Source organism: Carex rostrata, chromosome 27, assembly GCF_964058835.1.
Source record: "Carex rostrata chromosome 27, lpCarRost1.2, whole genome shotgun sequence".
In the NCBI taxonomy this organism is placed as follows: Eukaryota; Viridiplantae; Streptophyta; class Magnoliopsida; order Poales; family Cyperaceae; genus Carex; species Carex rostrata.
Genome location: NC_135944.1, coordinates 3056421 through 3070702, shown reverse-complemented (window position 1 = coordinate 3070702; position 14282 = coordinate 3056421). Strand labels below are relative to the sequence as shown.

At 35.6% G+C, this 14282-nt stretch overlaps 1 protein-coding gene across 1 annotated transcript; it reads left to right on the top strand.

Moving 5' to 3' along the window:
- The first annotated feature begins 7647 nt into the window (after positions 1-7647).
- On the top strand, positions 7648-10788 carry LOC144545185 (calmodulin-binding protein 60 B-like). The gene is made up of 8 exons (XM_078293775.1): positions 7648-7823; positions 8317-8407; positions 8501-9035; positions 9350-9504; positions 9788-9967; positions 10217-10313; positions 10420-10476; positions 10580-10788. Exons 1-8 carry the CDS (start codon positions 7735-7737, stop codon positions 10651-10653), a joined length of 1278 nt encoding a protein of 425 aa, XP_078149901.1. The 5' UTR covers positions 7648-7734; the 3' UTR covers positions 10654-10788.
- The last annotated feature ends 3494 nt before the right edge of the window (positions 10789-14282 follow it).

The following is a 14282-nucleotide window of genomic DNA, read 5'->3' as shown; positions in this document are numbered from 1 at the left end:
CATGTATGCGTGGCGATAGAGTAATTATAACATCTTCCGGGGCTTATAACAATTAGTTGGTCTCTATATAATTATAACGAGCCCAACCTGTATAGTACTTTCCATTTATAGTTCATAACAGACCATTTCACATATATAGATATATTCTATACAAATCAAGAGAAGATAAAGAAAAGAAAGGAAAAGCCCAAAAAGTAAGAAAAAGAAAGATGAACATGAAGAGTAGGAAGAGACATATGGAGATTAATTTTTTTTTTTTTTGATGAAAAGAGATGGAGATTCAGTCATTCAGAACTCAGAAGGCATATATACATAAATATGCCTCACCATATAACTAAGCTATATATACACATATATATAAACACATACATACTGCATACATACATATGCATATACAACTTAGACATATACACCGATATAGAGATATATGTAGCTACTAAGCTACCTATTTGAGAGTAATATGTATATATATACGTATACGTGCACATGTATGTACATGAGCTAGCTAGCTAGCTCGATCGGGTGTTTTGGTTGATATATGCATGGTTTTCGATGAAGGATGATATATATGCACACAGTTTGAAGGGCACAGTTGATGACGCGCGCGCTCAGCATCGAGGCACAGTAATCTTGTTGAAACGTAATTTGATCGATGTTTTTTCTTTTATTATTTTTTTGCTTTGGAGAAAAACTCTATATATGATGTCTTAGTATTAAAAGAGTAGGATTTAATAAAATAGTTTTACGTTTCTCTTCTCCTTGTTTTAGTATGTTATTTGCTTGTATCTTGTTTAAAGTGCACCAATCCTGACTCTGGTGGTTTGGTACCGGGTGATGACAGGTACCAGTTTAATTAAGGTTGATCATGGTATATATATGTAGTTTGCATTGTATGTTTTCTATGCTTTGTATGGAGCTCTACTATTTCTGGGCTTAATGGCAGTAGGGTTTTGCAATTACTTTCTAAATTGTCTCTGATTATAATTAATAGATAGTATATGAACCGGACCCAAAAGCCCATAAATTAGATTAAAACAGTGATTAAATACAAATGAAAATAGAGGGTTATTCCATGTGGACAGTCATATACAAATGGAAATTATATTATTTACTCTCTCGAACTCTTCCGTTAATTATAATTTTTTTCAGGGATGGCTCCAAATTTCATAAAGTAACTGTTGAGAAATAGGATCTAGGATCTCAGATTAATAATCATCATAGATCTAGAAATAGAAGGCTAGGATTAAATCAAGGAAGTAAAGGGGCCTCCTTGCATATATTCAACAATAGGTATACAGTACATAGGTACAAGGTACAAACGGTAACAAAACAGTAGCTTAGATGTTTGTAATATATATAGGAATGGAAACAGTGTAAAGAACTGATTTGAATGAAATAATTGTTTTCTCAAAATAATCTCTCCTCAGAAATTGCATAAATTCAACATGGTATCAGAGCATCAGTCTCTGTGACCGAAAAAATACCTTCCAAATTCTTACCAGCAAAACTGGTATATACACAAGCAAAATCAAAACCCATAAACAGAAGTCTAGCACGTTAAAGAGATGGCTTCAGAGGGGCAGCATTCGAAAGAAGCCACCAATACCTCAAAACTCACAAACTCATTGCTCAACGGCCAAAACTATCTCTCATGGGCAAGTGCCGCAAGATTATCTCTCAGTGGAAGAGAGGTTTTAGAATTCATCACAGGAGAGTCTGAAAAGCCGGTTCCAAAAAAGAAAGATGAGGCAACTGAGGCCGAAAAAAAGGCAAGAAAACAGTGGCAATCTAAGAATGACAGAGTCATGACATGGATCATGCAATCCATGGAGCCGAGTGTTTCAGAAATATTCCTTGGCCATGAAACAGCTTTCTCACTGTGGGAAGGCATAAAAACGATGTATGGCCGACAAAACAACAATTCCCACATTTATCAATTAAAACTAGAAATCGAGCAAGAACAACAAGGGTCAAGGAGTAATATAGAGTACCTAGGTGCTCTTCAAAAGAAATGGCATGAACTTCGAGTTTATCGGCCACCCATACCAGATCCAATAGCCATTCAGAGAGAAGAAGAAGATAAAATCTTCCAATATCTCGCGGGTCTCAATCCAAGCTATGAAGCCGTGAAATCACAACTTCTTTTAACAACTTCCCTTCCCTCCTTTGCTCAAATTACCACCATGGTGGAGCAAGAAGAAAGCCGACGGCTTGCTATGAGTGGTCCACAAGTCGGTGGCAGCGAGGGACACGAGACTCATAGCTTTGCCACAAAAAACCTCAATTTCGGAAAAAACCCTAACTTCCCAAATTACTCAAACCGGTCAAGTATCAAGGGAGATAGATGCTCTCACTGCAAAAAGGAGGGTCACCAAGCCGAAAAATGCTATTTTCTTCACCCACATCTCAGGCCGAAGTGGTGGGATTCAAAGAGGGGAGGGGGAGACGTGAAAATGGCGGACTGGAATGAAGGGAAGAAGAGAAAGAAAGGGGCTGAGTCGCGTGGGGGCAATTCTGCTCAAACTGAACCCAACCGGCCAATAAAAATGATTGGTTCAAGTGAACCAGGGTCTAACCCAGATGGCGCTGGCGGGTCAAGCGGGTCAGATCCGATGCAGCAGTTTTTTGAGCAGTTCTCTGTGTGGTTCTCCAAGAAAAATTCAAACAACACTTGTGGTATTGTCTCTAACTCAAATTATTTAAATTTGTATAATCAAATAATTATAGATAGCGGTGCCACTGACCATATGTTTGGAAATAAAGACCTTCTTACAAATTTAGACATGGCAAAAAATAATCAATTTGTATTAGTGGCCAACGGTATGAAAGCACAAATTAATGGTGTAGGAGAAATTGATATTTTTAACAAAAAAGTTCATAATGTTCTATATCTTGATACATTCCCTATAAATCTAATTTCCGTAAAAAAACTAACATATGAGTTTAATTGTGACGTAATTTTCTCATATAAAAATGTTATCTTTCAGGACCGGGAAACCGGGAGGAAGATTGGGGAAGGTTTTCTTGAAAATGGACACTATCTCTTGAATTTACAAGAATTAAACGTTTGTGCTTCCGCTAAATCTATTAACCAAGACATTTGGCATAAGAGGCTTGGGCATCCTTCCAACAAGATTTTAAATAGTGCACTAGATTTTTCATTTTCAAATTGTATCAATTGTGACATATGCAAGTTGGCAAAACAAACAAAGCTTCTTTTTTTCCAATCAAATAGCAAAAGTGAAGCATTGTTTGATTTAGTTCACTCCGATGTATGGGGTCCGGCCCCAATTAACTCTTATAATGGATTCAAATATTTTGTTATATTTATTGATGATTTTTCTAGAACTACTTGGTTGTATTTATTAAAATCAAAAGATGAGGTTTTTAATTGCTTTAAAGAATTTCTATGTCTCATAGAAAATCAATTTGATGCAAAACTTAAAATTTTTAGATCAGATAATGGAACGGAATTTGTAAACAAAAATTTCACAACTTTTTTTAAAGAAAAAGGAATCATACATCAAACTACTTGCATAAACACTCCCGAGCAAAATGGAGTGTCGGAAAGAAAAAATAGACATCTATTGGAAATGACACGTGCATTACTATTTCAAAATAATGTTCCAAAAAAATTTTGGTCGGATGCCATCCTTTGCGCCACTCATTTAATAAATAGATTACCAAGCGTTATTTTACAAAATAAAAGTCCAATGGAAATCCTTTACCAACGAAAAATTAATTTTGATTATCTAAGAGTATTTGGTTGCGTATGCTTTGTAAAAATTAAAAGAAAAGATAAATTTGACTATATGTCAACCAAAACTATTTTTTTGGGATATTCCTCATTTAAAAAGGGATATAAGTGTTATGATCCTATAACAAAAAAATTATTTACGTCTAGAGACGTTATATTTTGTGAAGATAAGTCATATTTCAAAACAATGGAAATGAGTGAGACACCACATGCAAGTGACCAAATAAATTTGGAACCAACGGTACTACCTCATGTAAATGACCAATTAGTTACACAAGATAATAACCAAGAGATTGAGACAAGTGTTGTTGAAGAAACAATAGAAAATATTGAAACCAATGATAATGAGATAGAAGAAAATCAAGAAGTTAGACGGTCCTTAAGAACACCAATACCGTCCACTAGACTTAGAGACTATGAGACCTATACGGTGCAATACCCTATACAAGAATTCATATCATATAAAAATATTTCTTCTTCTTATAATGCATTTCTCACCTCCATTGAGAGAACACTAGAACCAAATAACTACCAAGAAGCCATAATTGATCCGGTATGGTGTGGTGCCATGAAGGAAGAGCTAAGAGCTCTTGAAAAAAATGGGACATGGGTAATTGTACAATTACCAAAAAACAAAAAACCCGTTGGTTGCAAATGGGTATACAAAACCAAATATAATAGTGATGGTACCATAGAACGGTACAAGGCTAGATTAGTTGCCAAAGGGTATACTCAAACATATGGAATAGATTACAATGAAACCTTTGCCCCGGTAGCTAAAATGAATACCGTTAGAATTTTATTTTCTATTGCGACGAATAACAATTGGAATTTGTACCAAATGGATGTAAAAAACGCCTTTCTTCAATGAACACTTGAAGAAGAGGTATATATGAACCTACCACCCGGCCATAAATTGGAAAACAATTCTAATTTAGTTTGTAGGTTAAATAAATCGATTTATGGATTGAAGCAATCTCCACGGGCATGGTATGGAAAACTTAGCTCTTATTTAATTTCTTGCAAGTTTAAAATTTGTAGTGCCGATCATTCATTATTTATTAAAAATGATGGAGAAAATATAACCCTTGTACTAGTATATGTAGATGATATTATAGTTACCGGAAATAACGTAGAAGAAATTAAAAGAGTTAAAAGCCAATTAAAAGAAAATTTTGACATCAAAGACCTTGGATATTTAAAATATTTTCTAGGAATAGAGGTAGCACATTCAAAATTGGGACTCTTCATCTCCCAAAGAAAGTATACTTTAGACCTCTTAAAGGAAACCGGTAAATTAGGATGCAAACCAATCTCTACCCCAATTGATAACCGGCATAAATTAAATGATGAGGATGATGAACCAATTAAAGACATAAACCAATTTCAAAGGCTAGTTGGAAAGCTAATTTATCTAACGGTCACCCGTCCGGATATTTCTTTTTCCGTAAGCCAAATTAGTAGATTCATGCACTCGCCAAGAACTCCACACCTAGAGGCAATAAATAGAATTTTAAGGTATTTAAAAAAAAATCCCGGCAAGGGAATTTGGATGAAAAACAATCATTCTAATATCATATGTGGCTATTCCGATGCAGATTGGGCTGGAAGTTTTGATAGAAAATCCACTACCGGCTTTTGCACATTTGTAGGCGGAAATTTAGTCACATGGAAAAGCAAGAAACAAAACGTTGTGGCACGATCTAGCACGGAGGCGGAATATCGTGCCATGGCGTCAACCGCATGCGAATTAACTTGGATAAAACATCTACTCAAAGAAATAGGCATTGCTTGTGATCAACCAATGAAGATGTATTGTGATAATAACTCCGCAAGACATATCGCATCGAATCCGGTATTCCACGAGCGAACCAAACATATAGAAGTGGATTGTCACTTCATTAGAGAAAAAGTTCAAGCAAAGGAAATAGAAACACCATACGTTAAGAGTGAAGATCAACTAGCGGATATCCTCACCAAAGGCTTGGACCCGAGTTCATTTGAAAAAATTTCAAGCAAGCTAGGATTGTATGATATATACATTCCAAGCTTGAGGGGGAGTGTTGAGAAATATGATCTAGGATCTCAGATTAATAATCATCATAGATCTAGAAATAGAAGGCTAGGATTAAATCAAGGAAGTAAAGGGGCCTCATTGCATATATTCAACAATAGGTATACTGTACATAGGTACAAGGTACAAACGGTAACAAAACAGTAGCTTAGATGTTTGTAATATATATAGGAATGGAAACAGTGTAAAGAACTGATTTGAATGAAATAATTGTTTTCTCAAAATAATCTCTCCTCAGAAATTGCATAAATTCAACAGTAACACAAATTAAATCAAGACTTGGATCCGGACCGTTTGATGATAAATACAACTGGTTCAAGATAAAATTTACGGAACTTCTTTAATATTCAAGAAAATTCAGATCGAATAGTCCGAATCCAAACTTAAATTTTGAGTTACCTTAAGAATCCAAATTCAATCAATAAACCAACCTTCACTCAAAAATCAAAATGTTAGGGCCGCACTGTGTAGGTGAAAAAAAGATGAGCAGTACGACCTACTACATTACTGAGCAAAGCTATATTTCAAAAAAGAAAAAGAAAATTGCACACAATATTTAATTCTTTGTAACATGTGAGGCTTGTTTCTTCATGACAATTTTAAATGACAACACAAATGCCAGCTTAAAGCGGGATTAAAAATTACATAATAAATTTTGGACATGCTAACAAATATTTGTTCAATTTATATGTTTAGTTTTGTTTGTTTACGTTCTATTATTGTTGGTCCCTTGAAATTTGACGAAGAAAAGACACCTGAGATAATTAATTTATTGGAAACTATAAAAAAGAGGGCTTATAGTTTTCATGAAATAAAATTCACAATAAAGAGATACATTTCAAATTATGAATTTTGATTAAAAGAACAAGCAAAAATTTAACAGGAAGCTCAATGAACAAGATTAAAAGAGGCTGGAGATATTACGGGATTCACAAAATGGCAGATGCGAGTAATAGCTAGTCATAGGGTCCCAGTTTTCAGTGGTAAAAGAGATGAAGTAGAGGGAGCTCCCTAACAGCTCAATCTTAAAATGGACCTGGTCTTGAAGAACTCAGCTAGAAAGGCCAACTTCTAAGTCACAGTTCACATACTCCACGTCCATTTAGTCTTATAGTAAGCCATTGATATGTTTCTCATTTAAACTGACTAACGGGACCCCACCTCTCTGGCTCTCTATGCTAATGGGACCCATTTCTTTGTTTATCTGAAAATAGTGGTTTCTACTTTCTAATCGATAACCCTGGCCTCGTCTTTGCATCTCAATCGATCTCCTCAAGGCCTCATTTTTGCTTTCCATCTCTGAGTCGGCAATAATGACTTGGTAACGATCCTGACAAGGGTTCAGGTTTCTTAATCAAGAGAGCAAAACAATTTGGTCTACTAGATAGATTAATTTGTGGAGGTTTTGTGGGGCATTTGGAACCAGATCAGAAATTCATATATTTTTAGAGAAAAGATGCCATCAATAGTGTTGGCAGGAAAGATCCAAGAAGAGACGCACTTGGTAGCTACTACGAGTCTTTCAATAAAAAAAAAAAAAGGCCTCATTTTTGCTCTGTTGTCAGTAAATGCTAGGCTTTGTTTCTCTGCATGTGGGCCTTCTTCTTATCTCAGCAGCTCAAAATTAAAACTTAAATTGGGAAGAAATTTTAGTCGGGTTGAACTGTTTGGACCCGGGTAATTCCATCTGGGCCAGAATCCAAATCTGAAGCCCATAACAAGCCCACTGATTTATGATGCAGGGAACTTCCCCAGTACTTCTTACTTCACTTCCAAAACCGCGTGTTGCGTCTTTTTAATAAAACCCACCAAGTCAACCTGCAGTCCTCCACACCATTAACTGGCTGTTGTTAGTTCTCTCCTTTCTTCCATTAGTTATTCCAATTGCAATCAGCTTAGAAAGATGGTGCAAATTCATGAGAATTCAACTGATGGTGCCGGGATTGAGTCCGGGACCCAGCCGAGGGTTGTGCCCAAACGATCTTTCAATGCGTAAGTTCCTACCAAACAAACAGTTTTTCAAACACTACATAATTGATTGAGTGCCTACCTGTTGTGCATTTTTTTTTTGTAAAATTAAGTTGCACTAAACTTAGAATGGTAACACAAACAACTGAGGAAATTAATTAGTCCCATTTAAGTATTCATTCATCCTGCTACTAAGGATTGCAATTCAGTTAACTATTCATTAATTAATCTGACCCTTTTATGATATTTTGGTTGTCTGATAAAATTAGTCCCAATTAACCCTACTTTAACAATCAATTCTGCAATGAACACCCAATTGTGTACAATTAGACCTCAATTTATAGTGAATTATTCGTATGAAGGCCCAAATTAACCAGCTTTGCACCTCCAATTGGTTATTTAATTTGTTGTACAACTAGACTACAACAGATGTAATGAAATAATTAAGAAAGTGAACACATTTATTAAATGGTTGAATTGAAATTAATCTACAAATTCTTTTATTATCCTTTTGCAGTGTGATTAATCATGCTTATGTCTTTTATCAACTAAAGAAAGAACTCGCTCCCTGCATAGAAGAAAACGCAGAAACATCAATTATCAGATTGGTAAAATATGTTCATTTTGTTAATAAATTCAAATCCGTACTGATACCACTTAAGTGGTACTGCAGGTACTGAATGTATCAATTTCTTTTGTAGGCCAAACGTTTGTCAACGCACATGCAATTAGTTGTGCGAAGACAACTACTCGTTGAGCCACCGCCAGCACAGATGCTTAGATTCACTAATAACATCCCAGCTGAATTATTCACAAATCGACCTATTGTTCTCCAAATCGAGCTGTTAAACATCGAATCTGGCTCAATATGCACAGGAGAACCTGCCTCACCTTTGAAAGTGGAAATATTTGTCACTACAGGCACTTTCACCTCAAATGATCAGAATCTCAGGATGTGTAAACCGTTGCGTCCAAGGAACAAAGCAACTATGTCATCCTTGGTTCAAGCCGCTGGTACAAAAGCTGCAAGGAAATGTCTCAGCTTCAAAAGCAAATTGGTTGTGAAGATGCACAATGGAAGAGTTGTTGTCAAAGTTAAAATAACGGATAATTCCAGCTGGGTCAGGAGTAAAATGTTTAGGTTGGTTGCACGTGTCGTTCAGGGGAGTTACCAACAGAGGAAAATTAAGGAAGCTGTGTCAGAATCCTTTCCAGTCAAAGAATCTAAACTAGAAGGTACCCTTTTGTATAGATAGGTTCTAGTATGAATCATAGTTTTTAATTTTTAAGATTTATGTGGAGTACAAATATTGTGATGATACCTAAAATTTAATGTAGTAGTTATATTTTCAAGAATTAAGTTCATGAATAAAATTGCTCAGTTGATGGTTAAACTAGACTTTGTTGGGTGTTCTAAGTTAAATCCCCCTCGTGTTCATTTATTATTCAATCAATTTTTTTTTTTTGCCAAAATCATAACTATTTTAAGACTTTTTGAGAATAGAATAATCACTTTTGTTTTAATTTGTTTCCTCATGCACTTTTGATAGCTCGTAGGAAGGCTGATGTCCCGTCCCCTACCGATCCAACATGGAGGCTAGTTAATGTGGGAAAGATATACGAGAAAAGACTGCATGATATTGGTATCCACACTGTGCAGGATTTCTTGAACAAGTTAGACTCCGACCCCGAGGGACTAAAGAAGGTAACCTTTATATAGATAATTCACCTTTTCCTTTTGTTAAATGTTGGTTTAATAATCATGGAGCTACCAGAACTTGCAACTTCTTTTATTTTTTCACTTAACGTCTTCCAAAACTTTTATAACCCATCACTCCATTTGTTTCTTTATAATAACGAACCAAAGAAGGTTAGTATATATACCACGGTGGTTTAGTACAAAGCTACTCAAGCCTCAATAAGATCCCTATTTAATTAGCAATATTATTTTTCTTATATTTAAATTCAATGTTTTGTTGCAAAATCAGACAATAGACATGCAAAATATGAAATGGGAATCAACTGTAGACCATGCAAGACAATGTAGAGTCAGCTCGGAAGAGGTAAACGTCTCCAATTCTGGAGGAAATAGATCAACAGTTGATTCGGTAACTTCTAATACGGGAGTTCAACAAGGAAATATGGAAGACACCAATCTAATCGATATGGTAATTATATCATCTCATTTGAAACACGGTTATTTTACTAATTCCGAATTGACAATTGATAGTTTATTAATAAAAAAAAAGGAATCGCAATTGATAGTTTGTTGGTGTTTTTCAGCCTCTCGCATACTATATTAATATCATTAAATGAAGAAAAACAATCACACAGACACACAGTATCATTACATGAAGGCGGAAATGAAAAAAGAAAATTGTATTAATCTTGATTCTCTTTTATCTTTCCATTTGAAGGGCATGGGGCAACAAAGAGATCCTCCGGCACGCTTTGGATCAGACCAGATGGAGCACTTCAACCCAATCTCAGATGTCAATCAAAACAATGCACCAAGTAATTTCTTCCCAAACAAACTTATTCTATTTGCTTAATCAGTTTGTCTACTTTTTTTTTTTTTTTTCTGATGATGTAATGTCTATTAATTTCACTTGGAATTAAGGTGGGGCTTTTGAAGAAATGCCCGAACAACCTTCAACTGGACTAGAAATTGATCAATGTAATACAATTTTTTCCTTTTTGTGGGCTTTATTTTAAGTACGTGTTCTTATTTTGTTTTTGCATCACAAACTAATATATTGTTGTTTCCTTTTTGTTTATAGGGGAAGATTATATCGATTGGTCTGCGTTGGATAGTGTACATTGCATTTCTAATTATGATCAATTAGTTAAGTAATTTGTGATTGTGGTTTTATAATTATTTAGTTTTCCTTTTCAACAGCAAAACCCTTGTGAACACTTAAAATTTTGTATATATTGTTTGTTGGTAATGTAATACTTAGTGTGAAAAGTTGTTTTCCTTTTCCCTTCTTTTTCTTGTTTTATGGTGTGATCGGAAGGGTACACTTGTTGGAAAAGAATTGATTTCAATTCAATAGTATTCAAGAGACATGATGTCCAATTGAATTTTGTTGATCCGAATAAAAATAAAAAAGAATTGAATTCATTTCTAGTTATTGATTGAAAAGTTTATATGATGAAGGAAATGATTTTACTTTAAATAGAAATGACATTTTTATCCTTGTTCTTACTTTAAGGGGGCATTTAGAAAGTGCTACATCTTACAACTTATTTGATAAAGCGTTAAAATAAAAAACAAAGCCTACTAAACAGAAGTAAAAGTGCAATAATTTTTAAACCCACCGCTACTTAATAAATAGGGGAAATTAGATCCATGCCACTCCAAAACTTCAAATTTAGAAAAATGCCACTCCAAAATTTTGATTTTGTTAAATGCCACTCCAAAGCTCACTTATTCAGAAAATTGCCACCATTACGAAATTAATGTATAATTTTAAATAAATAATTTGCAGTATATGTAAAGTGACAGAAATAGCCCTTATCAAATTCCTTTCTCTTTTAGCGCGACAGAGCCCCATCTAACCTATCGGAATTCCTTTCTCTTCTCCGCGCGCGGCTTCCTCTCCGTGGCTTCTTCTTCAAAATTTATACTCAAAAATATAAATACCACAAACTCAAAATTTATACTCAGAAAAACCTTTTATGCAACTCTCAGTCTCTCTGTACCAGTACACACCTCACTGGTATCGCTGGCTGCAGCAGTCGCTGTACCAGAGTCAGCTCCGCTGGTACCTGCTGATGCAACTGCCACTGTACCAGTGACCCTATGGTTAGTACCATTAATTCCCTCAATTGAAGAAATCTAACAATTGAAGACAACAATTACAACTAGTAAGTACAAATTCCCTCAATTGGTGTTGCCATGGCTTAGGAATAAGGGAATTTAGAAAACAGTAAAGGCCACGGCCCCATTTTATTACATATTCAATTTGGCCCTTAATTAACAGAACCGAGAGACTGAGAGGAGAGGCGGACGACAACACTTTTCCACGGAAGAGAAGAGATTTTTTTTTTATTTCGACGGAAGAGAAGAGAGGCTCACCGAGGGTTTTATTATAAAACGGTTTAAGAAATGGAGGATTGGATTGGACTCTAATGGGTGTAGAAATGAAAGAGTAAGGGTATTTTGGGAATATACGAAAATACTATTCAAAATACAATATATTCTGTTTATTTTTCATTACAAATGTCTATTAATTTGGTAATGGTGGCAATTTTCTCAATAAGTGAGCTTTGGAGTGGCATTTAACAAAATCAAAATTTTGAGGTGGCATTTTTCTAAATTTGAAATTTTGAGGTGGCATGGATCTAATTTTCCCTGATAAATAACCAAACTAAACCAATTGACTACCTGCTCCTTTGTTTGCAAATCTTGAGACAGTAGGGGTGTCACACCCCGCGGCCACGGGTCGTAACAGTCTCCCGCCGTAAGCATACAACGCCGTGTATACTTACAAGGCTATTCAAATCTTACTCAACAATTCAACAGATAATAATATAAACTAAGTTTATAGATACACAAATCAGAGTACACAGTCTGGTCAGAATATAATACAACAAAGGTATCTCATCCGGATACCAACCATGAGGCCTACCCTAAAACTATACTCCAAAACATATCTAGGGTCATGAGATGGTAAGCTACTATGGCCTACTACTCGCGTGCCTCTCTAGAATCCATCGCACCCGTACCTGTAAAAATAACCCGGAGGGGTGGGGGTGAGAATAAATTCTCAGTGCGAATTTGCCACAGTTCAGACTATTGGACTTGCAATCAAACTCTATATTAAAAAATGAAACCCAAACAATAACAGTTCAAACAGATATATAAAATCATAAATAACAGAATGTCAATACTCGACAACAGTCAATCAACCTGAAACACAGTTCACGGAATTTCCAAGATGAATTTCAAACACAACATATATTTTGGCTTAACGCGATTGATAACTCAGTTCATTAGGGCTTGTAGCAATTACAGATGTTCTTTCGAGCTGAACCATTATCAAACCCACATCTGCAGGGTTACTGACACCTACAGATGGCCAACCGCTGGACCCTTTATCTGACACCCATCTGTAATCACTTGGCTTAACCGTTTATTAAGGTCTGGTTCGAATCACATAAAGAAAATCCTCTTTGGAATCATTCCAATAGTCGTAATATTCAATTGACCTTTCAAATGCATTAACACGTAGGAGAATGCCACCGAGCCATAGACGTTACACATGTCACCCACGATTTCCAATCACATCTCATAACATAATCACCCTCCCTCGTCCCAACCGGTACTGGGAATATCGAGGGCCGTTCACCTAAGGCCATTTAGGATCCTGGGAATCCAAGTCAGCATACAGCCCGACTTGGCAAATTTATTGGATCCAAGTGCTTAACTTCGTAAATCCATTCACATACATATCAAATCAAATCGTGGTGACTTTCAATCAAAATCAGATCATAATCGATCGACACAACCTATAACCATACCAGCATGCAAATCATTCAATTCAGATCAGTTCGAGTTTAATTTGATTGGGCTATGCAAATGCTTTACACAATTCAGTGATGCAATCAATGATATTCAACATGACAAACGAATACACAGTTTAATTCCTGAAAATAAAGTATCAAACAAGTCCAAGAATCCCGCACCTTAGTATGACGAGCGTACCGTTTAATTTAAGGATCGGGCGTCTCGAATTGTCTCGCGATATCTTGCTCGACCGAGCCTACACCTATATTATACGTTTACTTGATTTAATTCGGGTTCAGTGGTCTATATGTTTACTTAGGGTTTGTACAGTCCCAAATCAATTCTTTTCGGTTCCTTCTTTCTTATTAAAAATCTCATATAGCGGTGCACAAATGCATCTAGGCCCTCTAGCCATATACCATTTCACTTTGGTAACAATCAATCACCGTTTCAGTACTTTGGTTCTCGGATCAATTCAATTTACCGATTGGTTAAACCCTAATTTGGTCAAAACCTCAAATTAACCGTTAAACGTTCTAAAAATTCAAGATCAAAAGGTAACCTTACCGATTATAAGTCTAATCAGTTGGATTAAACTAGTCAATTCACGATTATACTCAATTTGGGTTTTGGCACGAAACCCTAGAAATCAGAATTCACAAATCGGAGGAAATCGGGAAAAAGATTGACAAATAAACAAGCAAGGAGTGTAGAGGAACTAGTCCTCGAGCAATTCGAACACAAATCTCGAGTTTAAAACGAAAACCAGAGAAATCGAGAAATCGTAGATTTTAGAGAGAAATAAAAAGAGAAAAGAATACCGAATAGGAGAGTTAGAAGAGATCCACGGGCGTTTACTCGGTTTCGGTTTTGATTTCTCGCAACAATCGGGGGTTTGAGAGGAACGAGAAACTCTCTCGCTCTTTTTCTTCTCTCTTGGCAGAAATTTCACTTAAAATGGTAAAGGAATG

Bases quoted from the DNA above. Each gene is read 5' to 3' on its own strand.
- LOC144545185 (XM_078293775.1), top strand. From the start codon at position 7,735: ATGGTGCAAATTCATGAGAATTCAACTGATGGTGCCGGGATTGAGTCC. The intron at 8,408-8,500 runs GTAAAATATGTT...TTTCTTTTGTAG, and splicing joins AAACATCAATTATCAGATTG to GCCAAACGTTTGTCAACGCA. The intron at 9,968-10,216 runs GTAATTATATCA...TTCCATTTGAAG, and splicing joins ACACCAATCTAATCGATATG to GGCATGGGGCAACAAAGAGA.